This window comes from Grammomys surdaster, unplaced genomic scaffold, assembly GCF_004785775.1.
Source record: "Grammomys surdaster isolate TR1022 unplaced genomic scaffold, NIH_TR_1.0 344, whole genome shotgun sequence".
In the NCBI taxonomy this organism is placed as follows: domain Eukaryota; kingdom Metazoa; phylum Chordata; class Mammalia; order Rodentia; family Muridae; genus Grammomys; species Grammomys surdaster.
The window spans coordinates 213,033-240,749 of NW_021604763.1; the positions used below are offsets into that span (position 1 = coordinate 213,033).

General features: G+C 47.2%; 2 protein-coding genes across 2 annotated transcripts in view; one reads left to right on the plus strand and one right to left on the minus strand.

Annotated features, from left to right (window-relative positions):
• The first annotated feature begins 11,126 nt into the window (after positions 1–11,126).
• On the plus strand, positions 11,127–19,614 carry Spink4 (serine peptidase inhibitor, Kazal type 4). The gene is made up of 4 exons (XM_028779144.1): positions 11,127–11,219; positions 14,536–14,576; positions 17,077–17,189; positions 19,477–19,614. The coding sequence occupies exons 1-4, from the start codon at positions 11,159–11,161 to the stop codon at positions 19,520–19,522; spliced, it is 261 nt and encodes an 86-aa protein (XP_028634977.1). The 5' UTR covers positions 11,127–11,158; the 3' UTR covers positions 19,523–19,614.
• Positions 19,615–22,725: 3,111 nt separating this feature from the next.
• The window catches only part of Bag1 (BCL2 associated athanogene 1), a 12,756-nt gene continuing 7,764 nt past the window's right edge, over positions 22,726–27,717 (minus strand). Inside the window, exons 5-7 of the mRNA XM_028779131.1 lie at positions 25,433–25,540; positions 23,710–23,772; positions 22,726–23,233 (exon numbers count right to left, since the gene is read on the minus strand). Of these exons, the coding sequence (XP_028634964.1) occupies positions 23,144–23,233; positions 23,710–23,772; positions 25,433–25,540 (261 nt within the window). The 3' untranslated portion in view covers positions 22,726–23,143. The remainder of the gene's footprint in view (positions 23,234–23,709; positions 23,773–25,432; positions 25,541–27,717) is intronic.

The following is a 27,717-nucleotide window of genomic DNA, read 5'->3' on the forward strand; positions in this document are numbered from 1 at the left end:
AGGAGAGGGACAGTGGTCATGATATGGCCAAGGACTATGTTGATGATATCTATGGCCCATGTTACCACTGAAGCCCATGTGGATGTCTGCTGCTTGAAGCCATGTTAACGAACGTGGTTGCAGGAGAGCTAGTCCCACAGCATAGCTCTCTTGAGTTGATGTCTGGTGCAGACATAGGCAGAGAAAGACTCATCTTCTCTTGGGGGGCTGACCACTAAAAATTTGATCATGCTCTATGAACTGTTTTTCCCCCTTTTCTTCTTTTGTGTGTGTGTGTGGGGGGGAGGTTATGGGGGAGGGAGGACAGAGAAGACTAGGAGGTGTGGTTGGGGTGCATGATGTAAGATTCCCAAATAGGAGCTGGAGAGATGGCTCAGCAGTTAAGGCCACTGACTGTTCTTCCAGAGGTCCTGAGTTCAGTTCCCAGCAACCACATGGTGGCTCACAACCATCCGTAATGAGATCTGATGCCCTCTTCTACTGTGTCTGAAGAAATGTACTCACATATATAAAATAATACATCTTTTTTTTAAAAAAAAGATTCCCAGATTCCCAAATAATAAAAAACAATTTTTTTACAAAAGAATAAAAAAATTATAAGAAGCCGGGGCTGGAGAGATGGCTCAGTGGTTAAGAGCACTGACTGCACTTCCAGAGGTCCTGAGTTCAAATCCCAGCAACCACATGGTGGCTCACAACCATCTGTAATGAGATCTGATGCCCTCTTCTGGTGCTTCTGGTGTGTCTGAAGACAGCTACAGTGTATTCATATATAATAAATAAATAAATAAATAAATCTTTAAAAAAAAGAAGCCATTCAATGTTGACTTCCAGCCCCCATATGCACTCCTACACACACACACACACACACACACACACACACACACACACACCACGCACACACATTGGATACTCCCCAGCATACACACACAAGTACATGGAAACAAAACAAAACTTTAGGACATTGCTTGAATTCAGCAATGATTAACACCAAAAGAAATTTGGAGACAATTTATTAAGAAATAAAAAGGGAGGATAATGTTTGTGAATGAAAACGTATGAGTCAGAGGTCTCTCACTCCTGACTATGTAATTAGAAAAATTATCTCACAGGTCCAATAACAGACATCCACAAGGGTATTTGTCACTGAGGTATTTGGAAGTGTTTGGAGATTTGGATGTAGTAATGTGTCTGTTAGGAAGGGAATAAGGATAGTATGTGATAATGTTGTCTGTGTACCTCGTGATTATTTTTTCCAAATAAGGCCATGCTGGCCTCTAACTCATAATCCTTCTGCCTCAGCCTCCAGAATGCTGGGATTATAGGTATGAGCCACCATCTGTGCCAACCGTCCACCCTTCAACCACAGCAAGGATCAATGGTGTAGGTGTACCTATAACAAAAATTATTACAAAATGGATTCTTAGAACTTGGCACCAAATGGGGGAGAAAGCATAAGACACAGAAAGGGACCTCCAACACGATGCTTCCTGCTTTCAAGAAAACCATTTACACCTTTACTAGCAGCCCGTTAGGAAGCAGAGGCTGGTGGATCTCTATGAGTTCAAAGCCAACCTGGTCTATGTAGTGAGTTACAGGCCAGATGGGGTCATCGAGTAAGACCATCAGAAAAGAAAAGAAAGGAAAAGAAAAGAGAAGCAAAGCACTCGGTAGCCAGTTGTGGAGGAGTATGCCTATACCCCAGCACTTTGGAAGTGGAGGCAGAAGGATTAGTTCAAAGTCATCTTCAGCTACATATTGAGTTTAAGGCCATCTGGGCTACTTGTCTCAGAAATAAAATTAAAACAAAAACAACAAACAAAACCACCTCTCACAATAGAATGATGAAATCATTCAACAGTCAAGCCTTTGTGGTTTAGGTATTATTGCCACCTTGTGGTAGTAACTGCAAATTGAGCCATGATTCCAATTAAAAATATTTTAACTTTTTGCTTGTTTGGTTGGGGAAGGTGAGTGGGGTGTGGGCATGCTTGTGCCACAGTAATGTGTGAAGGTCATAGGACAATTTGTGTGAAGGTCATAGGACAATTTGCCTGAGTCAGTACTCTTTCTCCACTTTGTGTGTTCCAGGGATCAAACTTAGGCCCTTAGGCTTAGGAACAAGAACAAGCTCCTTTACGTGCTGAGCCATCTCTCCAGACCCTTCTCAGCCATCTTCCAGTCCTCCCCAACCCCTTTCCTACCCCACTTTTTTTGAGATGGAGCTCACTGTGTATCCCTGGCTGACTTGAAACTTGCATGCAGACCAGGCTACCTCAAACCCACAGAGATCTACATACCTCTGTCTCTTAAGGGCTGCCCTTCCCCCAGAGTCTCTTCCCTATATAATCCAGACATTTTAAGCTCTCTCTTTTCTCTCTCTGCATGTGTGCCCTTTCTCTCTTTCTCTTACTCCCCTCTCCCCCTTCCCATGGTGACTCCCCTGGACTCAGTCCTTGGGGCCAATGAACTCACCTGAGAGTAGCTTCCCAATAAACCTGCATTTGATATAATCTGGCTTGAATTGGTTAATTTCACCGGCAGAAACATAACTTATCATATGTGATAGATATGTAAGGGTCCGAAAATCTCTGAAGGAAGATCCCAGACTCAGAAAGTACGCAAAAACAATCTCCAAAAACAACCAGCATGCGGGGGTCAACCATTTTTTTGAAATAGTGACCCTAGACAAAGGCGTGAAGGCCTTCTTATAGGCAACCAGGGAAACTCTCTAGAGGGATTAGGTAATCTAAGATTTCTTTGGTGGGTGCTGGGGGTCACAGGTGGTCAGTGGTTTGCTTTCCTTTGTCATGAATGTTCAACCATGTAATCAAATAGGGCTGCCCAGCGCAGATGACCCATCCTGAGATAAGATATTTCCCCATTTTTGTGGTTATCTCCAGGCTGTTCTTTGGGAGGGGGTTTTATGATCTTGTTCTGGATTTTATGGTCTGTTCCTGGAGCTGATGTCTTATGGCCTAGTTTCTGGGACTTCAGGTCTGTTCCTGGAGCTTTTCAAGGCCTTTTTTTTTTTTTTTTTTCAAAATCAGGCCTGGTCCTTAAATCTTAAAATCTAACATCTGAGGAAATCCATTCTTGGTATGGGACTTTATTCCAGGTATCTAGTTAGAGTATTCTTCTCACATTATAGAGAACATTCCATTTACACTTTTTAAATGCGTGTATATATTTTAGGAAACTTCTACAGTAGTAGGTTCTCATATGACTTTTCTTCTGTGTAGCCCTGGCTGTCCTGGAACTCACTCTGTAGACCAGGCTGGCCTCGAACTCAGAAATCCGCCTGCCTCTGCCTCCCAAGTTCTGGGATTAAAGTCGTCTGCCACCACTGCCCGGCTTCATATGGCTTTTCAAAAGCTCCTTTTCAAAAGTTTTCCCTCTCTGTGTTCCCCTCCACCCTGACTTCCCATCCTCCACCACACTTAATCTTTCTTGTTCCATTTCCTACTCTTTATCCCTTTATAACACTATTCTCTATTTTTGTATCTGTGAAAAATCTCCTTCTCCCCAAATGGTCAAAGTACAGAGAATAAGAGACTTTGGAAAGCTCAGTCCTAAATGAGATAGATATTCATATCACACTCCTCCCCTCAAGCCTCAGGGACCTACCGGGGCCGGGGCTGGGGTTGGGGTAAGGACCAGAAGTGGTGGAGGGCTCCAAGGAAATAGCATTTTCCAGACACCAGGGTAGATGGGCATATGAACCTCCGGAGACTGTGACAGAGCAGTCAAGACTTGTGCATTTGATGCCAGAGAAAATCTCAGCACGGAAGAGGGGAGGTGGGCGTGAAGCCCCACAGCTAGCTAAAGGGCTATTGACAGGCATTTGGTTGCTGCTAGGAGAGGAAAAGGCTGACAGGAGGCGATGCTCCTGGGCGGGGCTGGGGGTGGTGTCAGGGTAGATTTGGAGCATCTCTAAGAGGGGTCTCTCCTCATCAACCAGGTCCACAAAATCTGGGAGCTGAGACAGCCACCGTGAAGAGACACTGTCAATGTGCAGGAGCTTGGCTACAGCACTTAAATTGCCCCAATCATTCGAGCAACAGTGGAGATCCCCTTTTGAAAAAGGAAAGCAGCATGCTAGGCCGCACAGCAAGTAAGCCAAGGCAGGCAGGCGCTGACGAAAGACAGGGTCCTGTCCTTCCCAGCTCCCAGCTGCGTTCCAGGGGAATCCCGGAAGGAAGAACCTTCAGTTGTCTGAAAAGTTAAAAGGAAGAGGTGTTGATCAGGGTTCCGGGACCTCTTCCGGCAGGTGGAAAGGACAAAGTGAGCCAAGATCACACTCTGCCCACACCCACCTTTGGAGCGAGTGGGTAGCAGGATCTTTGGCAACTTTCAGGCTAGGCAGGAGGCAATCACCACGGAGGGAGGGGCTGACAAGCTCTGATGCCTCACGTCAACTCTCCCAGATAGTAAATATTTAGCGAGTGTCATTAGAACAGAAGAACTCTCTTTCTCACTTGTCTCTGGATCAATATCCAGGAGCTGCTGAAAGGGCTGCCGGAAGTGAGTAGCTTTCTTGAGAGGAAGTGGACCAGGTTGGGCAACTTAGCTTTTACGACCTTTGGGTCAAGACTTCTGTTAGCACAATGCTAAACAGCCTAATGGCGGATTATTTCACTCTGCTCATTTGGCAACAATGTGGCACATGCCATCTTGGCTAATAATAAAAGGCCAGTTCCCTGGCTACGTTGATCTGCCAGAGAGATGAGCATGTGCATTGTACAACCCAGTCGAGGTCTTTACTTGGGTTTGGGGTTTTGGTTGTTGCTTGGTTGCTTGTGTTGATACTTCCTGGTTTGGTTTGGACTTTTTTAGACAAAGTGAGCCTTGGCTTGTCTATGTGCCTTGGCTTTCCTGGAACACTCTTTGTAGACCTGGCTGTCCTGACACTCACTGGTGACGCACTCTTACACCAAGTCATCTCTCTAACCCAGCCTGGAACTGCAGTTTGCAGCCATGTCTGTGCCACAGTGTGTGGATTAAGCCTGTCTACAGCAGGTGGGCATGATTAGAGCCCCTGAACGATGGCCTCTTAAGGTCTCCTCTCCTGCATAGGCATGTGTATGCATGCACTCCCTCATACATAGGGATGTACACTCACAAACAGTCATACACACACAGGTAAATAAATACTTTAAATAATTTTATCTATCTATCTATCTATCTATCTATCTATCTATCTATCTATCTATCTATCTAGAGGTACTTACTGTGTAGCCCTGGCTGACCTAGAGCTATGTAGACCAGGCTAGCCTCAAAGTTACAGAAATTTACCTACCTCTGCCTCTGAAGCACTGGACTTAAAGGTGTAAACCACTGTATCTAACCTTTTTATTTTCTTTATGTGTATGAATGTTTTGCTTACAAGTATGTCTATGTATGACATGTGTGCCTGGTGCCCATGGAAACCAGAAGAGGGCACCAGATCTCCTGAAACTGGAGTTACAGATAGCTGTGTGTCAGTGTGGTGCTGGTAACAGAACCCAGGTTCTCTGCAAGAACAACTCGTGTTCTCAACCACTGAGCCATGTCTCCAGCCCTGCCCAGCCTAGTTTTATTTTTAACTCTGTGTGTGTGTGTGTGCGTGTGCAGGTGAGTGAACTGTTTGAGAAGGCCAGGCGAGGAACTGGAGCTCCTGAAGCTGGAGTCACAGGCAGCTGTAAGTCACTGAACATGGGTACTGGAAATTAAACTGAACATGGGTATTGGAAATTAAACTTGGGTTCTGTTCAAGAGCAGTATGCACTTGACTGCTAAGCCGTCTCTCCAACACCTAATAAGTCTTTTAAATGGGGTAGATATTGGAGTACCAATTTACCAAGCCCTTCACCGACCTGACTTTGTCCCTCACTGGCTGTAGCACTCAGGAGAGCAACTGTGTTTGGGGGAGTGCATACACACCTAGCTCTGGGCCTGGGTGGTAACCAAGTTAGTTGGTCAACCTGCCAGCTCTCCTGCATCCACACAACCAGGGCCAGCTCTTTAGCCCTGCCCTGGTTAGTTCACCCAGTGCTAAAGCCAGCAAGGGGCAGGACCAGATCACCTGTGCACATGCCACCAGCCACCAGTGCCAGGTCTGTTGTGCATACATACAAGCAGAAGCCCACCTGCCAACCTGTGGCGAGGGTAGGCTGGAAGACACTAAGAGGTGATGTGGTGGAGAGATGGGAGAGAAAGAGACGTGGAATGGTTTGAACATCATAAAGAGAGATGGAACTAGAGATGCTACAGTGGAGAGGAACAACCATGCAACAGTGTGCCACTGTCCAAAGCCCTTCACCGAGCTGATCCTATCCCTCACTGACTATGCTCCACAGCCAGCTCTGTAAGGCTAGGCTGTGAGTTTTACTGGTCTCTGGAGTCCCAGGGTAGCAGTTCTCAACCTGAGAATCACCTAAGACCATCAGAAAACACAGATGTTTGCATTATGATTCATAACAGTAGCAAAATTACCAGTTATGAAGTAGCAACAGAAACAATTTTATGGTTGGGGGGGGTCACCACAACACAAGGAACTGTATTCCAGGGTAATCCTCCTTGGATGATAACAAGATAAAGAGAACTATGCAGCAGCTAAGTCTATGGTAATGAGAATGCTAACATTCCCTATTGGAGAGGTGGGGCACAGGACTCCCCTGACACAAGACTCTCTCCTAGGATTCTGACTACCACTTCACCCTGCCCCAGTTAGAAATGCTAAAGTATGTCAGAGCTCCAAACACTAACGGGTGGGAGTTTGTGGTACTCCTGTAAATAACACAATTCACACAAATTCCCTTAATTTGCCAAGCTAGACTTGATGGGGTCTCTTTTTTAAAAAACTCTCCTCCCGTATGTGGTTCAGCGGAGCGGCTCACCTTGCCTGCCCCAAGTCCTGTGCTCTATTCCCAACTACACATAAAACAGGCATGGTGGCACATGCTTGCAAATCCCTGCTAACAGCAAGCTAAGAAAATCCACTTGTGTGGACTCAAATCTCACACAAGTGAATGGCATCCATCCCTCCCATGCAGAGAGCCTGCAGACAAAGCAGAACAGGGACAGTGAGTTTCAGAGTCAGGTGTCTGAGAAGCCAGGCTGTGGAGCTTCGTGGGTTCAGACTGGGCCTCCTTAGTTAGAGTGGGTGCTAACACCCACTGGGTGTCACAGCAGGTACATGGGTGGGGGAGGACACTTTAGACTCCAGGAAGGGTGGAGCAGGATATGGGCTGGGGCCAGAGAAAGTGGTCTAGAGACAAGCTGGCCATGTTGACCATGCCATCTGGCAGGCCCAAAGCCTGCTTGAGCTCAGTTAATCCATCCCAAGCCAAACAAGATCCTATTCCCTTCATCTACGAACTGGAATTGTAAATCAGACGTCACGGATGAGCTGCTGCTGTCATTGACGAGTGGCAGTGTTCCTGGAGGAGCTCTAGCCCTGCCCCAAGCTGAGCAGATGGCAGGGGGGGCCCTGGTGAAGATAGGAGTATTGCCCTGACAATACACATATCCTGACCAATAGGAAGGACAAAGAAATGGCCAGTGACCCTGCTGGTGTCCAGATTTAAGCATCTCTATTCTAACTGTGGAACCCAGCGCCTGTATAGACCTTGACCTTTCTCCTTCTAGAGATCCCTGCTCAGTTCCTGCCCTGGTGTCATGGTAGCGGTACCTAGGCAGTCTCACATTCTCCTCTCCATGGCCCTGTAGCCTTCTGGGAGTTATCTACTAGTGGTCTGTATTGTCAAGCCTATCTTTTTTCTTTAAAATTTTATTTTTAGTCGGGCGGTGGTGGCGCACGCCTTTAATCCCAGCACTTGGGAGGCAGAGACAGGTGGATTTCTGAGTTTGAGGCCAGCCTGGTCTACAGAGTGAGTTCCAGGAAGCCAGAACTACACAGAGAAACCCTGTCTTGAAGAAAAAAAAAAAAGAAAAAAAAAGATTTTATTTTTAATCATGAGTATATAGGGCAGTATTTGCATGTGAGTGTAGAGCCTTCAGAGGCCAGAGGACGGTGACAGATTCCCTGGAGACTGAGTTACAGGGCGAGAGCGGGACCTGCCCTTAACTGCTCCCTGGGCATCTCCCCAGCTCAAGCTATTTCTTGGATTTATGAACATCTTCAGGCCAAAAGAAGAGGAGTGGGCGTACTCACAAGTTTACCTGAGGAGTTGGTGGTGCTGAGTGTGATGGAGGACTGGGCATGATGTGAGTTGCCCTCTGTACTTTGAAGGATGCCTAGTTTAAGATTCCTGCTTCCTTGAAGCAAGTAGAGCCACTGGTCGGTATTTCCACCAGTTTGATAGAAGTCTGAAGTTCAAAATGAGGGAGGAGACAAATTGTTGTGTCTCTCTGTTCCTTTCTCACTTTGATGTGAGACAATGACAGACAGGGAAGGAATCAGACAAGCAACGAAGAGCTTCCCCCAAGCCTCACTGTGTGCAAGGGGGCCAGCAAGGGACATGACTGATCACTGGTATTTCTGCAGCTTAGGAGGCCAGAGTCAAAGCCGGGACCCTCACGAGCCATGGGACAACAGATTTCTTGGGAAAAGAGTTCTGTTCAGAGGCTGGAGAGATGGCTCAGAGGTTAAGAGCACTGACTGTTCTTCCAGAGGTCCTTGAGTTCAATTCCCAGCAACCACATGGTGGCTCACAACCATCTGCAATGGGATCTGATGCCCTCTTCTGGCTTGCAATCATGCATGCAGGCAGAACACTATACACAATAAATAAATAAATAAATAAATAAATAAATAAATAAATAAATCTTTTTTTTTTAAAAAGAGTTCTGTTCAAAGCCTTCTAGTTATAAAAGTGGCGAGTAGTGAGCTTCCTCTCCATCACTGTGGGACCAATGGCTTTGGAGGAGGAGGGGTGGTTGGAGCGGCTGAGGGAGGACCTGAGTGCAAGATGGGCACACGGACTCTAAGGACTGTTTTGAGTTTCCCTCTATCTTGCTTCACAACAGAAAATCATCATTAAGTATTTGTTTGGCTCAGCAGTCGAAGGTGTCTGCTCAGGGGTACTTCAGGCAGAGCTCCACCACTATCTGTGGCTGTAGAGGTGTCTGCCTCACTGCCTGATGACACCCAAAGAATCTTCCTATTGATTCATTAGGAATGAATCTTCCTATTGATTCATTATGCTTTTCTTTCTTTCTTATATGAATTGATTTTTTAAATTGATTTTATTTATTTAATGTATATGAGTACATTGTCACCATCTTCAGACACACCAGAAGAGGGCATTACAGATCCCATTACAGATGGTTGTGAGCCACCAGGTGGTTGCTGGGAATTGAACTGAAGACTTCTGGAAGAGTTGTCAGTGCTCTCAACCGCTGAGCCATCTCTCCAGCCCTGGCACTGCTTTTCTTGAAAGGAATCTTCCCTAAATCCTGTGGAAATGCAAATGGGCACAGAGGACCTGAAAAGCATGACATTTTCCTTTTTCTAAAGGATTGGGTTTTAGCGTTTGTTTATTTATTATTGCGTGTACGTGTGTGTGGGGGAGGGGGAGGTACTGGTAGGTCAGAGGACAACTTTGTAAGTCTGTTCTCTCCTACCTTTATGTGATTCCTGGGTGTTGATCTCAAGTTGTCAGGATTGTGCTACAGGTGTGTTTATCTGTTGAGCCACTTCAACATTACTTTTGATTCTTAATTGTCGTTCAGGCTGGCCTTGAACACCTGGCAGTAATCATCTTACCTCAGTCTCATAAGCACTGAGATGGCAGGTATTTGCCACCATGGCCAGTTCAACATGTCTCTTACTATGTTCTATTGAGAGGAGGTTACAGGGTATGGGGCTAAGCCAGAGTATGTTAAAGTATGCTGTCATTTTGTTTTGTTTTAGATTTATTTAGATTATTTTATTTATTTTAGATTTTATTTATTTGAATGCTTTGCCTGCAAATATGCATGTGTACTATGTGCATGCCTGGTGTTCGACAAAGTCAGAAGAGGGCTTCAGATCCCCTGGAACTAGAGTTATTGATGGTTGTAAGTCATCATGTGGGTGCTTGGAACCAAACCTGAGTCCTCTGAAAGAGCATTAAGTATTCTTAACTACTGAGCCATCTCTTTAGTCCCTATATTATGGTGCGATTATATATATGTATTTAATATACAATATATTATATATATAACTAATAATATATATATCATCAGTCAGTTGTCCCCACTTCATGGTATCAAAAAAGGAAGTAGAGGGGACAGGCTCATCAGTTAAGAGCATATACTGCTCTTGCAGAGGATCCAAATTTAGTTTCCAGCACCCATATGTGATGACTCAGTCATCTGTAGCTCCCAAAGATCGATGCCCTCTTCTGACACACATCTGATCGGATGTGTGAGCACAGGCATCTGCACTCACACATGTGCCAACCCACCACTGTCCCCGGCGCAGCCCTAGGATGGAAGTCGAGCGACAACTATCATCTTTGTGTTGTATATGGGTAAACTGAGTCCCAGTTGGGCAGGCCTAGTTGGGCTGCTTGGAAAAATGAGGCAGAAAATCCAAATTCAAGGATTGCCTGGCTGCAGTTAAGTTCGAGGACAGAGTATGCAAGTAAGTGGGATCTTGCCTCTATAAGTAGAAATGGGGGCTGGGGATGCATCAGCGGAAAAGCACTCCTGAGATGCAAACCCAATCCTCAGCACCAGAACTAAATAAACACTCATGTGAGGTCCAAATAAGGAAAGTGGCTTTTCATAGATTTGGCAGAGGAGGCCCTGCCAGAGGCGCCCACCACTCTCTTCCCCTCTCCCTACCTCCTGCTGCCCCATCTTTTATTCCCTGCTGTCATCTCTGCTCTGTTTTGTGTTTCTCTCTGCTTCCTCTCCCTCCCACTTCTTGCTTTAAATGACACATAGAGTCAGTGTCGAAACCTGTCCAACCCTTTGCTCGCTCTGAACACCTGCCAGCCTTAGTTCTGTCCCTCCCTGGGCCCCAGGGCCCAGCGTCATATCACCACAAAGTCAGCCTTGAGCCTTGAGCAAGTCCTTCCCAGGTGTCAGGATGAAGAGATTAACTTGGGGCGACACTGTGGCTGCCAACTGGTCACAGATAAGGGTGGGGATCAGCACAATAAATAGGTCCCAACCTCACTGTTAGTCCAGCCTACACTTGGCTGCGGTCACACAGCTCGCAAGCAGCATGGCTATGCATCTGTGGTTGGTCACCCTGACCTTGGTTCCCCTCTTTGCCATGGACAGGGGTGAGTGGGCAGAACTTGGTCTCTCTGAAGCTTGGATGTGGGGGCTGAGGCAAGGCCTGGAGCTTCCTGGGAGGCCTGGGCTTTCTGTGTAGCTCTTCCTTCTGCATTCATCCTACTGTAGTAGGCAAAACACTAGGAGAAAAGAGATGGGTTCAGTCCTGACTCTGGACCAGAGCTGCCAAGTCCTCATCCCTTGGAACTGTGAAGTAGGATGCCGTTTCAGTTTGAAGCTGCACTGAGCAATTATGGACTGGAGGCTGAGGAGACAGAAGGAACAGTCAGGCCCCAGGTTGACTATGGGGTAGTGAGTGCTAAGAGAGACTCGTCCTTGGCGGGCCCTGTTCTCTTTTGACAAGATGTAGTAGGGGACCCAAGACAACCACTTAAGCATGGAGTAGGGGCCTTGGGTGGTTAGACACACACACCAGAGGTGGACTTCCTCAAGGCCCGGAGCATCTCAGCAGTCTCACAGCTTCGGACAGATACTTTTCTTGTCCTTTAACATAGAAAGGAGCAGAACAAAAAAGCACCATCCCACAGATCTTAAACTTAGTGGGAACGAGGTGGGTGTGGGGAGAGGCAATAAATATTATACAAGAATATGATAAAGGCTAAGAAAAATATGGAGCTTGGAAATGGGGATTGGGAGGGAACTGCAGTGTAAAATCAGTGGAGGTCTTAGAGAGATTCAGGTTTGAGGAGACCTTGAAGAAGGTGAGGGGGTGAAGGTATTTTGGACAAGAATGTTCTGGGGAAGCTGGTCGGTGGTGGAGCACGCCTTTAATTCCAGCACTTGGGAGGCAGAGACAGGCGGATTTCTGAGTTCAAGGCCAGCCTGGTCTACAGAGTAAGTCCCAGGACATCCAGGGCTACACAGAGAAACCCTGTCTCAAAAAACCAAAAAAAAAAAAAAAAAAAAGAATGTTCTGGGGGAGGAACCAAGGGTTCCTGGTAGAACAAGGAAGATACAAGGGCCCTGAGGTAGAAGCATACTAGAGTGTTTGAGGTGCTGTGTGGATGGCGGGGGGGGGGGGGTTGTGAAGGGCATGGTACAGAGTAACAAGAGAGGAGAGTGGGGAGGGCAGGGATGGAGAGGTGAGGGGAGAGGCAGCTGAGAGCTATGTTAGGCAAAGTCTTGGGAGTCAATGTGAGAACCTTTTCCTCCAAGTGAAGTGAGAGCCAGTGTCGGGTTTGGAGTGGAGCTAAACCTTTAAAGAATGTTCTAGCTTGTATGTTGAGAATAAACAGAACAGGGAAGCAGAGAGACCATTGGGACTAACTAGACGATAGTCACATTATAAAGCAGTGTGCAGTAGGACCTCGAGACCATTAAGTCCATTCCCACTACCTCATGCCGGTCACAGCTGGGAGCTGGGTGATGAGGAAGAGGCCTGCAGTCTCTGGTCAGACACAGGCTGCCTTCCCCCTTGCCTGTTCCCCATTTCCCAAGCACCTCTTCCTCCAGTGGGAACATTAAGCAGCCTGCCTTGAAGGTCCTTGCACACATTTTAGATTCCAGCCTTGGTTAAATGAAGAAGGGCTCCTAGGGAGGCAGGGCTGACTCAGTGAATGGGACAACATTTGGCTTTGTGACAAAGCTCAAATCCAGGTCTTCTCAAGGAACTGTAGGGGACAGTAGGGAAAGCTTCTAAGCCTAGAGAGGATGCTGTCACTTCATAGGAGGAGACTGGGGTGGGGCATCTCAGGCAGCAGGTCTGCATGAGTCAGAAAAGCCTCTGCTTCAGGACAATGAGCAGTGAGGGACTCTTGGGTCCTAGGGACATTGAGGATTATATTATATAGCAAGGCCCAGGAGCAAGGCTGGGAGGTCAGCTTACATAGGTCCTGAACATGTGACTGTGGGGTGCTGGTCCAGAGGGAGCTTCGGGACAGTGATGGGAGCCAGAGCAGGGGCTTTCTGCCTTTTAAATGTTTGACATTTTTGTTCTGCTATATAGCTGGGTCTCTCTTAGGACTTTTGATCCCTCTGCCTCAACCCCCCAAAAGCTAGGATTATAGGCCTCCACCACCACACTCACTCAGCCTTTGTAAATGCTTCTCTCCTAATAGCTACAGACCATGGAACACATGGTATTTCTACTGAGTACATCTTACTGGTGAGCCGTAACAATGCACACACCTCTATGTTCCAACCCTCTATCAAGATACAAACCAGCTAAGCTTGCAGTAGATGTGGACGCTCGTGCTGGAGGCAGCTTCCTTTACAATGACACAGCTTTCTGCTCCATACAGAAATGTAGTCCAACCCCCTCCCCCGCTCCTCTACATGCGGTAGAATGAGCTCATCTCTCCATCAGGCTCTGGACAGCCCCACAGAGGCATCCAGAAGCATCCATCCCTTCCCCCACCTTCAGAGCCACCCTTCCTCCCATCTGGGCCTTAGACACAGCTCAGGTTCTCTCGCCCACCCGCAGTGCCCGCGGTCACACAGCTTTACTCGTGTCCTGTAAGAGGCCCAGCCAAGCCTCCAGGCAGTAACTGTGTGTGTGGGGAGTTGGACTTGGGATGGCAGACCTGTGTGTAAGTTCTAGCTCTGCCTTATCTGACCATGTCATTCCAGCTCTCTGAGCCTTTCACAGGTCAGCCAAGCATTCCAGCAGGCAGACCTGAGCCTGCATGCATTATGCAGAAGTGTGGGAATACTACCAGAGTGAGGGAGTTGGCTGAGTGTGACCATGTGTCAGGGGGCCTGCGGGGAGCTGCGGGGCACCTCAGCATGTTCCAGAGACACGAGGGCTGGGTCTTGCAACCACCCCACTGTTAGGGGATCTCTATGACACAGGAGGCAAGGTTGGATGAGGCAGCTCCATTCCCCAAGATTAATTCCCAGGAAGGGACTGATTGTGAACAGCTAGCACTCCAACAGCTGGGGCTGGTACCTTAGGCCTGTGCTGGACTCTGGCTAGCAGATACAACATATACTACCTCCATTCTTCCTTCTGTTTGGGTGGTGAGAGGTACAGAGATTACCCAAAGACATATTTGCAATGTCCAGCATACACTAACTGCTGATTCTTTATTATTATTTGCCAACACACAAAATTTCCACTGGGATCTGAGTAATTAGAAGCAGGTTGGTCCGTCACCCCCTAATAGCAGACTTTCTGTCTTTATTCACGTAAACCAAGACAATGTCAGCTTTCTGGAAGTCCCGCCATCTGTGTCTGTTTAGCTTTCCTTGAGAAGTCCAGATTGGCAGTGCCTGGGCCAGGAGCTCCAGAGCAGGAGGGCTCCCCAGACTCTGACCTGGAAGCCAGAGCTGACAGCACCTTGCTTTGTTCTTTTTGTCCTCTAGAGCTGCTGGTGTCGGCGGGGAAGTTTGTTTTCTCCAGAATGGTAAGGATATCACTCTGCAGGAGTCCTCTCATACACTCTAGGACATCTACCCTTCTGCTGACACCTTCAATGGTCCCAAGGTAGTCAAGGTGGCCTCTTGCACCTGCATTTTCCTTAGAATACCTCCTCCAGACTGAGCAGGCCCAAGTTCTAAGCCTGGAGTCAGCCCTCAGGATCTGCCTCAATCCTGTTCTCCAAGGTCCTTTTCTCTATTGGTGCCCATCACCCAGCAGAGCAGGACACCTCACCTGCTGTGCTCTGTGTAGCACAGGACCGGCCACAGGTTTCAGCCAGAGAGGTCACACCCCAACACAGTGAAGGCCCTGTGGATGTCGGCCTTTACCAAGCATCTCTCCTTCATCCCTTCACTCTAAGTGGGCAAACACCAAGCTGCCCTGCCAGATTCCACCTTGGGTCTCACACTCCCAGTGACAAGATCCAAGCAGCAGCCTCAGGCTCTTCCCTATTAGTTACTGTTAGCATTTTGTCTAAGCTCCACCCCACAGTTACCTGGCAACAGCCAGGTATGTCTGACTCACTATGAAAGGGGCTGCTTGCCCCCTCCTCACTCTCTTACTCCTCTATTGCTCTTGCTCTGTCCTCTCGTCCCTTACCCCCTCTCTCTCCACGTGCTCATGGCCGGCATCTACTTCTCTTCTCTTCTCTTCTCTTCTCTTCTCTTCTCTTCTCTTCTCTTCTCTTCCTCTTCTCTCTCTCTCTCTCTCTCTTTCTCTCTCTCTCTCTCTCTCTCTCTGCCTTTCTCTGCCTCTACTACCCTCTTAACTCCCTTCCCCATGCCCTAAATAAACTTTATTCTATTTATTCTATACTATTATACTGTACCATCGTCGTGTGGCTGGTCCCTCAGGGAGAAGGGATGCCTAAGCAGGGGTCTACCAAGGCACCCCCTTCCCCTATACCTCACCACACCTCCATAGAACATATCCCCCTCTTTATCTTTTTATAAACACATCAATTAGTCCATCCAAACCCAGCCTCACTTACTTGGTTCCAAAGAACCAGATACTTTATATGCTGACTCCAGCTAATCCTGGTGAGAAGAACAGTTAGGTACCATTTTCACTGAGGAGGAAGCTGAGGCTCTGAGAATGGAAATAGCTCACCCAAGTGTACAAAGCCTCAGTGGCTGATCTGTGGTCTGAGGAGTGCAGACTTAAGTTGTTCTGTTTTTTGAAACAGGGCCTCATGTGGCAGAGGCTGCTTCTCAGGTAGTTGATGACAGCTCGACCTTGTCATCCTCCTCCTTCCACCTTCCAACTGTGGGGCTCACAGCTGCACACTACCATGCTAGAGCATGGGTTGCTACTGCTCCCCTACACTGCCCCCTCACCCTTTCTTTGATCCAGGCTCCAATCCCAGTATTGAGTCAGTTTAGCCCAAACCCTTCAGTTGGAGACTAATTAAGATGTAAGCCCTGCAGCATTTCTCCAGCCTTCCCACAAAAACCTGAAAGACCATGTTGGGGGCTGGGTGAGCTCAGTTAGTAACTGCTTGCCTTGCAAATGTGAAGACCCGAGTTTGACCTCTGACACCCATTTAACCCTGGTGCTTGTGAAGCAGAGGTAGTGTGGTGGTTTGAGCATGCCTAGCCCAGGGAGTGGCACTATTTGGAGGTGTGGCCCTGTTGGAATAGGTGTGGCCTTTCTGGAGTAGGTTTGTCATTGTGGGTATGGGCTTTAAGACTCTCATCCTAGCTGCCTGGAAGTTAGTATTCTATAGCAGCCTTCAGATGAAGATGTAGAACTCTCAGCTCCTCCTGCACCATGGCTTTTTGAACACTGCCCTGTTCTTGCCTTGATGATAATGGACTGAGCCTCTGAACCTGTAAGCCAGCCCCAATGAAATGTTGTCCTTATGAGTTGCCTTGGTCATGGTGTCTGTTCACAGCAGTAAAACCCTAACTAAGACAGATAGGAACATCCCTGGGGCTTGCTGGACACCTAGCCTAGCCTCCTTGGTGAGTTCCAGACCACGAGAGAACCTATCTGGAAAAAACAAGATGTATGGTTCCTATGGAACCACATCCAATGTTCAGTGGCCTCTGCATACATGCACACATATATGCACACATGTGCACCCCCCACATGTACACAATAAAGATCACATTGGCCTTGGTAATTTCAGGATCCCCTAGGGAGGGAGACACTGTCTGAGAATGATGGATAGCTGTTTACTGGGCTTATATTTGTCCAGGAGCAGAGTTTCTAGTTACATCTACTGAGAAGTATGTGAACAGGAAGCTCTGGGCACAAGCTTCTTCTACACACCCACCCACACAAACACACAAGCATAGGCAGGATGTCATACACAATGGCTCAACAGACATAGGCTCCAACTTATGTATATATACATCCAGCCATATCCACACACACAAGCAAACACACCATGGAGTCCTGAGTAGCTGGTTTCCTGTTCCAAGCAGAGCCCCTGGGCCCATGACCACTACCTCTGAATCCCCCACTACTTCTGTTTTCCACAGCCCATTTGTGAGCACATGGCTGAGTTTCCAAACTGTCCCCGGACACCTAACCTGATCTGTGGCACAGATGGGCTCACATATGAAAATGAATGCCACCTCTGCGTGACCCGGATGTAAGTTCCTTCCCATCCAACATGTTTGGATGGTCTCCTCTCTGGTGCATGCTCGTCTGAAAGGAGCAGGACCTGACCTTATCTTCCTTCACTCACTGACATGGCCAGAAAAGAGTCCTTAGATATCTGTCTACCAGAATGAGCTAAATGCATCCCAAAGCAAGAATGGGGGTGGGGGGGGGGGAATCCCAGGTCAAAAGCCAGAAACTGATAGGAGCCAGGGGAGGGGGCAGAAACCCTGAGACATTTTTCTTGTTCTGTCCCTGACTAGATGATTTCATCTGATCTTTCATTCCTCTAGCCAACTATTATTTATTGAGGACTTACTGTGGCTAGTCCCTGAGAGCCTCTCTAGTCTCTTGGAGTCAGGATAAGAGAGGGAAGCCAACAGTCAGCCAATGGCAGCACAGCTCAAGACCTGGAGCAGCACACAGGAACAGAAAGGGAGCAAGACTGGGGAAGGCTAGAGGAGGTAAAACCCAAGCTCACCCTGCAACATAAGTAGAAGCAGCTAGGAAAAAGCAGGAAATTCAGTTTCAAGTAGGGGAAAGGGAATTTGGAAAGGTCTATAAGAGCCTGGTGAAATCAGGGAGAAATCTCTGGCAAGTGCAAAGCTGTCTAGGCAGATGTGGACATCTGTATTGGAAGAAATGTAAGAAGATAGGGTCCTGGCTCTGAAAAGGGTCATACCAAAATTCACGGTTAGGAGATATTTGGGGGTAGAATTGACAGGCTCAATCTACGACTGGATGTGAAGGATGAGAGGAACGAGGGTGAGCGTACCTGCTCTTCCCTTCCCTTGCCTTCCTTCCCCTCTTCTCCCTTTCCTTCCTATTTCTGAAACAGGGTCTTCCTATTTTGTCAGTGTGCACCAGAGGCTATCCTCAGAGATCTCTGGCCCTGCCAGAGGGTTCAAGAGAAGGGGAAAGGGCACAAGCAGGGAGGGGAAGTGCCTCTGCTACCTCCGCTACTGCTGCTGCTCTGGTGCTGTGCCCTGGCAGCTACTGTTGTACTGGATGCCCTGAGCCTAGCCAAGCTGAGCTGGCGGAGGGCTAGGGAGCTTCTGGTGAAGAGAACACTCTCTTCCAAGGCAGTGTTACAACTCTGTGTGACAGATGCTCTCAGATGATGGAGTAATTCTCACATACCTTTATTCCTTCTGGATAGGATCTTATATACAGTTTTGGGTTGGGTTGGGGTCTGACAGCAGGTGCTTCCCATTGGCTTGATCTGAGATGTTAGGAATACCTCATCTACATATGGAGGAGCTTGGGGGGCTGCCCCTATGTGACTGATGGCCACAATTTTATTGAGGGGAGGCGCCATGGCTATCTGTCAGGGGTCTGGTGTCAGGGAGCAAGCGAGGCTCCCACTGTCCCTTCAGGGTCCCCAGGGCTTCAATCCCTAGTTCAACTTTACCAGGCTTCTTTTCACAGTCCACTGCCCAACATGCTATGACCCAGATTGATCTTTTTTTTTTTTTTTTTTTTTTTTAGGTTTTTCAAGACAGGGCTTCTCTGTGTAGTCCTGGCTGTCCTGGAACTCACTCTGTAGACCAGGCTGGCCTCAAACTCAAAAATCTGCCTGCCTCTGCGTGCCAAGTCCTAGGATTAAAGGCGTGCACCACCACTGCCCGGCTATCTTTTTTTTTTTTTTGGCCAGATTGATCTTAAACTCATGGTTTGGTTTTGTTTCAGTACTAGGGATTGAACAGAGGATCTCCTACATGCGTGGCTAGCCACATCTGTACCCTTTATTTTTAAACAGGGCCTGGTTAAGTTGCATAGGCCTTGAACTCATAAAGTTCAGGAAGGCCTTAAAGTTGAAATCCTTTGCCCAGCCTCCTGAATAAGAGATCCTAGCCCTGTGGTTCCAGGCCTAGTACATGTTATTTATGGCCTTGGGTGGCTAGTGGAATCACTTGCTCAGATGGGGGCTCTAGGGCAGCCTTGGGAGTCAGTGATGTTTCTGGATAGTTGGTCTCTGGTTTATCTTGGTTGGGGGTCATGCTATAGGGCCAAGGACAGACAGGACAGAGGTTTGGCAGTCATTAGCAAGCGATGGAAGCTGAACTCCAGAAATCTGCAAGTTCTCAGAGTATATGTAAGAGGGTCAGTTTATAGGAGGGGTACTATCAGATCCCTGATCTGCTTTACATCTGGACACTTGGAGGAAGGCATCAGCAGGAAGTCTAGATGGACTGGGCATAGTTTTTTTTTTTTTTTTTTTTTAAATCATCCCTTGTAGTTCCTACAGTTAATGGCCTCATTCTTATCTTCGACTCCAGGAAAACCAGAAAGGACATTCAGATCATGAAGGACGGCAAATGTTGAGCCCAGAGGTACACTCAAGCCATGAAACTTCAAGCTGGAGAACAGTGATGCTCCAGAGGCTATGCTATGAAATAAAGGATGCAGCCCAAGCTGGTGAAGTGGCCCAGTCTTTGGGCCCTCTGGGGAGGTGGCAGTAAGGGATGGGCGCAGCCTCAACAGTGCTCCTAGTTCAAGCTGTTATCCCCAGTTGCCCTGGTGGTCCTCAACCTTGTTATATGTTCCAATTAGAGGTCCCAGTTACCCTCCAACTGCTTGAGGTCACACTCTGACCCCAGGGCACCTAGTGTTCTACCTACCTCAGGCCACAAACCCAAGGAAGATGAACACCTACTATGTGTCCAATGGCACCTGAACCTATCCATGGATTTCTCCTAGGCTGACCAGCACTTGGAGGCAGACACACACGCACACAAGCCTCGGGCACAGCTGGCATTCAGGCAGTGTGCACTGTACAGACACAAACGCACACAAGCCTGACAGGGCACAGCTGGCATTCAGGCAGTGTGCACTGTACAGACACACACGCAGACAAGCCTGACAGGGCACAGCTGGCATTCAGGCAGTGTGCACTGTACAACTGAGCTACTTCTTATACTATCGAACTGTTTTTTGGACTGAGACACAATCGAGTGCCACAACGTGTTTATTATTATTAATAAGCATCCAAAACTTGGTAATGTTCTATGCCCTGTGGGTGCTTTCCTGCATAGATCACCCGGAGAGTCTTGGCTCTCAGGTCCAGCCTCAGGTCAGCTCCTTAGCACAGCAGGATGACTGGCATACCTGCCCTGCTCAAATTAATATCCACTTTGATTGGCTGATGCCAGCTGGGCCTGAACGGTCTCAGAGGTGGAGTTTCCCATGGAAAAGACATTTGATCATGTCCTCAAAGATGAACAGGAGACACCTACCAAAGGAGCACAAGTAGAGGAAAGAGAGGGGGTGTCCATAGATAGCAGCAGGTGCAAACACCCCCCCAGAGCAGTAGAAACCAAGATGAATCTGGGAGCCTGGGAGACATGAGTGGTGGACAAGAAGTCAGGGGCCAGGATGAGTTGAGAAGGTACAGCGAAAGGGACTCTTGTCCTTTCTTCTGAAAGGTGCTCTAGGTGTTGAGACAGGGTCTCACAGGACGGTTCAGGCTGGTCTTGAACTTATGGCAACCCTCCTGCATCAGTCTCTCTGGTGCTAGGATTATAAGTGTAAGTTACCATGCCTGGCAGGGACAGTAGGGTCTTCATCCTAAGAGGCACTGGAGCCCTGGAGGCTTCTAAATAGAACTCTCACATATTCTAGCTTCACGTAGGCTGCTCCAAGGAGAATGAACTGGAGAGGGTCAGAGACCAACTGTCTTAGTTTTGAATCCTGTTGTTATGATAAATACCCTAACCATAGCAACTTAAGAGAAAGGGGGTTTATTTGGCTCATAACCCCAGGCTAATCCACGACAGCAGGAAGTCACAGAAGCTTGAGGGGGTTAGTCACATTGCATCCACAGAAAAGAAGCAAAAGCAAGGATAAATGCATGCATGGTGGTACCCAGCTTGCTTTCTACTCACACAGTTGGAGTCCTCTGCCTAGGGAAGCTGTTAACCCACAGTGGGTGTGTCTTCTCTCCTCAGTTAGCATACTTAAATAATCCCCTCAAAGACATTCACAGGCCAGCTTAATTTACATAATCCTTCAATGAAACTCCCTTACCTGATAATTCTAGATTGTCAGGTTGACAACACTAATCCTCAAGGGGCTGGAGATGGTTGTTCTGCAGTTAAGAGCACATACAGCTCTACAAGAGAACCAAAATTCAGTACCCAGCACCTGTATCAGGTAGATCACAACCACCTGTAACTCCAGCTCCAGGGGGAGCTACATGAACACACCACACACACATTGTATAAAAATACATCTTAAAAAACAGACCAAGTGTGTATGACCATGTGACAATTAGAAGCAGAGATTAAAACCATACAAACAACAAATAAACACTATATACAGTTGTGGATATCCTAATTCACAAACTTAGGAGGCAAGAACAAGTTCAAGACCAGCCTAGGCTATATAGTAACACTCTGTCCAAAGGTGGGACAGGAACACACACAGACGAACACACATAGACACAGACACAGACACACACACACACACGCACAGAGGGCAGGAAAAGAGAGAGAGGGAGAGAAGGAGAAAGAGAGAAAGCATTCCAAATACTCTCATTCTTGATGACAACATACAGACTAGTTTTAAGAGCCATGGAGGGGCTAGAGAGATGGCTTAGCAGTTAAGAGCACTTACTGCTCTTTTAGAGGAACCAGGTTTGATTCCCAGCATCCACATAGCAGCTAACAACTCTCTCCAGTTCCAAGAAGATCTGATGTCCTTTTCGTGCATCCGTGGGCACTGCATACACACAACACACAGATATATATATAGGCAAAACACTCATATACGGTAAGTTAAGTAATGTAAGAAATCTAAAAGACAAACAAAAGTAGTGGAAGTCCACAAAATCAACAGGCACAACCTCAAAGGACATGCAGAGCTCAGAGGGGATGACTGACAGAAGTTGCCAGCTGGCCTCACCCGCACTTACACACTCAGACTACTGTCTGTGTCTTCCCAGGCCATGGTTCTGAGTTGGCTTCAGGCAGAGACTTAGTTGATACTGGGCTCTTAATAGTTTGGGGATTTGTTTAGGGACAAGGTCATTCACATAATAACCACAGGGGCATCTTAGAATAGCACCTTGAAGCGGGGCAGTGATGGCACATACCTTTAATCCCAGCATTCAGGAGGCAGAAGCAGAAGGATCTCTGTGAGTTTGTATGAGTTCCAGAACAACCAGGGCTACATTGAGAAATTCTGTCTTTAAAAACAACAACAACAAGAGTGGGGAGGAGCAGTAGAGGATTGGGAGGAGCAGTGGAGGATGGGGAGGAGCAATGGAGGATGGGGAGCAGTGGAGGATGGGGAGAAGCAGTGAAGAATGGGGAGGAGCAGTGGAGGGTGGGGAGGAGCAGTGGAAGGTGGGGAGGAGCAGTGGAGGATGGGGAGGAGCAGTAGAGGATGGGGAGGAGCAGTGGAGGGTGGGGAGGAGCAGTAGAGGGTGGGGAGGAGCAGTGGAGGATGGAGAGCAGCTGTGGAGGATGAGAACAAGGTCTAAACCAACATCCAGCCAGATGTTCTGGAATCAGGTTACAGCAAGGTACTCTGGATTATCCAGGTGTCAAACTTTATTCAACATTCCCACCTGGATTCCACCTCCTGGTTGTTCTGATCTTGGATCTACAAGCTGAGGTCACAGGTCATGAATCTGAAGATGAGGGTGCCTTACAAACCTGGAACTAGCTCCAGATGAACTAGAGCTGGCAACTCACGGCAGGGAGGCCTCTCCTGGAAAGGCAGCTGCTGGTCGGCACAACCACACAGAGCCAAAATAAGAAAACGGGAAGTCTAGTTCAGGTTGCAAAGACAGTACTTTTTCATTTAGAACCGATGGAGGAGTAGGGAAATTGACATCTGGCTAGTTGCCCCTGGCAGCCTTGGAGAAACAAGCAACTTCTGTTCCAGAGAGGGCAGGGCTGTAAAGCTGCTCTTCAGGCCAGTACAGCCGCTCTCCACTGCACTTCATTCAGCCAGGGCCAAGTTTGTAGACTGCAGCCGCTCTGTCTCTTGGCAGATGTATTGCTCCACCGTGTCACACTCTGCTAGGAACACCTGCAAGACAGACACAGACAGTGACATCCAGGGCCCTTCTAGGACAAGCCAGCCGTTGCTCAGACAAGGTTCTTTATTTAGCCACTCTAGGGAACATGCAGATTAGACTTTAAACAGCCTGTGCATGGATGGATGGTCACGGGCTCCCAGCCTGGACACCAAGATTCAGGGAGTAAGGGATAGTAAAACAAAGGGCCATGGTTTTGACTATTTTATAGGGCCAGAAACCCTATAAAAGGGGGTACTAGACACAACAATGGCCCTTACCAGAACTTTGTCAGCCCTATCTGCTCTCCCGTGAATGTGGATTAAATCAGGTACACAGGGACAAGAATCCCCTTCTTGGGTTCATGCTAATAAAGAACAACAGACCATGTGTCTGATCGGAGTTCTACACTACCTTGTTTTGAACAGAAAAACATACATACCGACACACTAATATATTATAGCTTGTCATGTAGTATCGTATGACTCACCTGAACCTTTTTCACCAAATTCTTCCTTTTTAGCCTGCTGTCTTTAAATTTTTCTGGTAGGACCTATGAAAGAAACAGTTGACACCAAACAGCTATCATCAGCAGTGACAATGACATGAGACATAGGAGATTCACATGATGCCAAACAGGTCAGCAATATGAGCAAGATGGGCATTTTCAGGCATCATGTCTCTAGATCTGCATCCTACATGGCTCTGTTCAGGGTTGGGGTTAGGGTTTTAGGGTTAGGGTTAGGATTATGGCTCTTGTCCCTATGATTGCTCCTTTCCTTGGCTGGAATGTCTGGACTGTAACCTGATGTGAAACACAGATTTTGTGTTTTATTCTTTCTTACATTTAAATACTACCATGCTAGGAAAAGTACCTTCTGTTGTTCTGCACTTTTTATTTTGTTTGTTTTGTTTCGTTTTTTTAAATTCCAAGACCACAGGAGTTCACTCTTGAGAATGAAGTATCAGGCCATTGACACCTTTACTATCATAAGTTAAAGAAAATTTGGGTCAATGAGTCAACAATTTCCCAAGATCTGGTTGTGGTTGAAGTCTGTAGAACAAACTAACTCGGCAACATCACCAGCCACTTGAGACTTAGGAAAAAAAGACCCATGTTTCCTTAACTACAAGACCATAAACTTCTTGGGACACACACACACACACACACACACACACACACACACACACACTCTCTTGTCAGACCAGTGGGCTATAAACGCCTATAGATTAGACAGTCCACATATTCACACAGAACCTAGCATGCCACCCCTGTTTTCTCCCTGTTGCTGTGATAAGAACGCTATTGATTAGGGGAGGGCAGGGTTTACCTGACTTACACTTCCAGGTCACAGCCCATGATCAATGAAGTCAGAGCAGGAACTTGAAGCAGAGACCATGGAGGAACACTGCTCGATGGCTCACTCTGGCTCATACTTAGCTTTCCTTCCTTTTAAGGTTTATTTATTTTATGGGTGTTTTGCCTGCGTGTATATCTATACCACATCCATGCCTGGGACTTGAAGAGGCCAGAAGAGGACACTGGGTCCCCTGGAACTAGGGTTACAAAGGGTTGTAAGCTACTATGTAGGTTCTGGGAATCAAATCCAGGTTCTCTGGGAGAGCAACCAGTACTTGTAACCACTGAACCATCTCCCTGACTCAAAGCTAGCTTTCTTATACAGCCCAGGACCACCTGCCTAGGGAAGATGCAGCTCATAATGGGCTTTATCAGTTACCAAAACAACCCTGCCCCAATGTGCCCACAGGTCACGCTGATCTGGGGAATCCATCAGTTGAGATGAACTTCTTAGGTACCTCTAGGCTGTGTTGACAGTTAAAGCTAACTAAGACACATAGTACCTGGCACATACCAGTAGATGTCTGACTTCCCCAGTAACAGATTTGCCCAGGTAACACAAATGTAATACTGATAGAATGAAATAGACTGAAATACTGCCACTAAAGACTAGTACCTCCGGGGCTGGAGAGATGCTTCAGCGGTTAAGAGCACTGACTGCTCTTCCAGAGGTCCTGAGTTCAATTCCTAGCAACCACATGGTGGCTCACAACCATCTATAATGAGATCTGGTGCCCTCTTCTGGCCTGCATACATGCAGGCAGAACGCTGTGTACATGAATAAATAAAATGTTAAAATAAATAAATAAATGAAAGAAATGGGCTAGTACCTCTGAGCTGAGTATTTACTTACCATTGTGTCAATCTCCTCCAAGATCTTCATGAATTGCTCAATTGTTGCTTTTACTTTCCTATCAAGTCTGCAGAGAGCCTCCGCTTGCAATTCCTTAGCCAGAAAACCCTGAGAAGGAATAAGGCACTATTGCAAGTGTTTGAGATTCATGGAAAACCATGCCAATAGACTGGTTAGCAACCCAGAGTTCACCACTGATCTAAGAAGCCAGGCTGAATCTCAGACCTTCATCCCTTGGGAAAATTAGAAATGCTAGCCTTGGCCAGACTAAGAATATTACAGGGTGCAGACTGCTCTTTCTCTCACAGTCCCCTGGGCCTCTAAATGCCTCCTGAATGCAGCCTTCAACACAGGTGTGTACACGCACATAAGAAGCAGACATTAAGAGAACAGACTGAAATGCTGGGCATAGAGTGTCAAAGGTTGACATGAGGTGTCTTTGTCAAATACTGTGTGGTGGTTTGAATGAAAATGGCCTCCATATATTTGGATGCTGAGTCATTAGGGAGTAGTGCTACTTGACAAGGATTAGGAGGTGTGGCCTTGTGAGAGGAAGTGTGTCACTGGGGGTAGGCCTTGGGGTTTCAAAAGCCCAAGCCAGGCCCAGTGTCTCTCTCTAACTGCTGCCTGTGGATTGAAATGTAGGGTTCTCAGCTACCTCTCCAGCACCAAGTCTGCCTGCATGACACCATGCTTCCTACCATGATGATAACAGACTAAACCTCTGAACTGTAAGCCAGCCCCAGTTAAGGAGTTTCTGTGGTCATGGTGTCTCTTCACAGCAATAGGACACTGACTAAGACTCTGCCTTATTTTTTGAGTCAGAATCTTTTACTGAATCTGGAACTTGCCCAATTTGGCTAGACTGCCTGGGGAGTGAGTGCAGGGATCCAATCCTCTTGTCTTTGCCTCCCAGACACTGGGATTATACAATGTGCCATCATGTCCAGTTTCTACATGGATGCTGGGAATCTGAACCCAGGTCCTGATGCTGTGTGGCAAGCACTTTATCAGTTAAGCCATATCCCCAACTTTGGCTTAAGATTTTAAGCAAGTTACTTAACCTTGCTATGTCTCACTGTTCTCGGATTATGGAATACTGAAGAGGAAGATGTGTAGATGCTCACATACCGCATGGCACAGATGGATACACGTGATAACAGAGGATGTCAGCGCTATGTTGGTTTTGTTTTGAGACAGGAGCTCATGTAGTATAAGCCAGTCTCCAGCTCTCTGCAGAGTCAATGCTGCCCTTGAACTCCTGATTCCCATCTCTCCCTCTGAGAAGAGCTGGGATTACAGGTGTGCAGACCCACACCTGGTTCAGGTAGCACTTACTGTCATCAAGCCATCCTGCTGTTCATTTGCATCTCTTTGCCTAGTGATCAGTTAGCTGGTGGCTAAGTTGAAAAGCAGGAGTTTCTGAAGATGGCTATCAAACCGGAGTGACAAAGGCATATTTGAAAACACACAGCAACAAGTTCAAACACTACTCAGAAATCCAAACTCAATTCTGTCAAAGACAATCACAACTACTCAAAAAGGACTCGTGTCTAAGGGCACTCAAAGAAGCAGCATACGCAAGAGCAAAAATCAGGTAAATCAGAGAACAGAGACTAGGTTAGGTAAACCGTGACATATTCACGCACAGGAAAATATGGCCATTTTCAATGACACAGGAAAAATGTTAATTTTTAGTCAGTAAAAGAGCAATTTACCAAATGTACAGCATATTAAATTTTTAATACGTTAATAAGATGAAAGACACTTTTCAGAGTAATAGCATCTCTGGGTTACACATACCTGCATACAAGAAGCACAGTAAGAGCACAGAGTTCAGTATGTGAAAATCCTCAGTTTGAATCTATATATATGCACATTTAAAACTTTTGTGTAAGCATCAAAAACTAATTTTATTATTAGAACACAAAACAGGACTAGAGAGACGGCTCAGTGATTAAGAACATGTACTGTTCTACTAGCCTACCTGAGTTCTGTTCCCAGCATCCACAGAGGCTCACAACCTCGCATAACTCCAGCTCTGGGGGAATCTGAGAGCTCTGGTCTCCCTGGCCACCAGCACTCACATGCACACACTCTCACACAGACACACACATAATACATAATTTAAAAATGAAATACATTTGCCAGGCGGTGGTGGCGCACGTCTTTAATCCCAGCACTTGGGAGGCAGAGGCAGGTGGATTTCTGAGTTCGAGGCCAGCCTGGTCTACAGAGTGAGTTCCAGGACAGCCCAGGCTACACAGAGAAACCCTGTCTCGAAA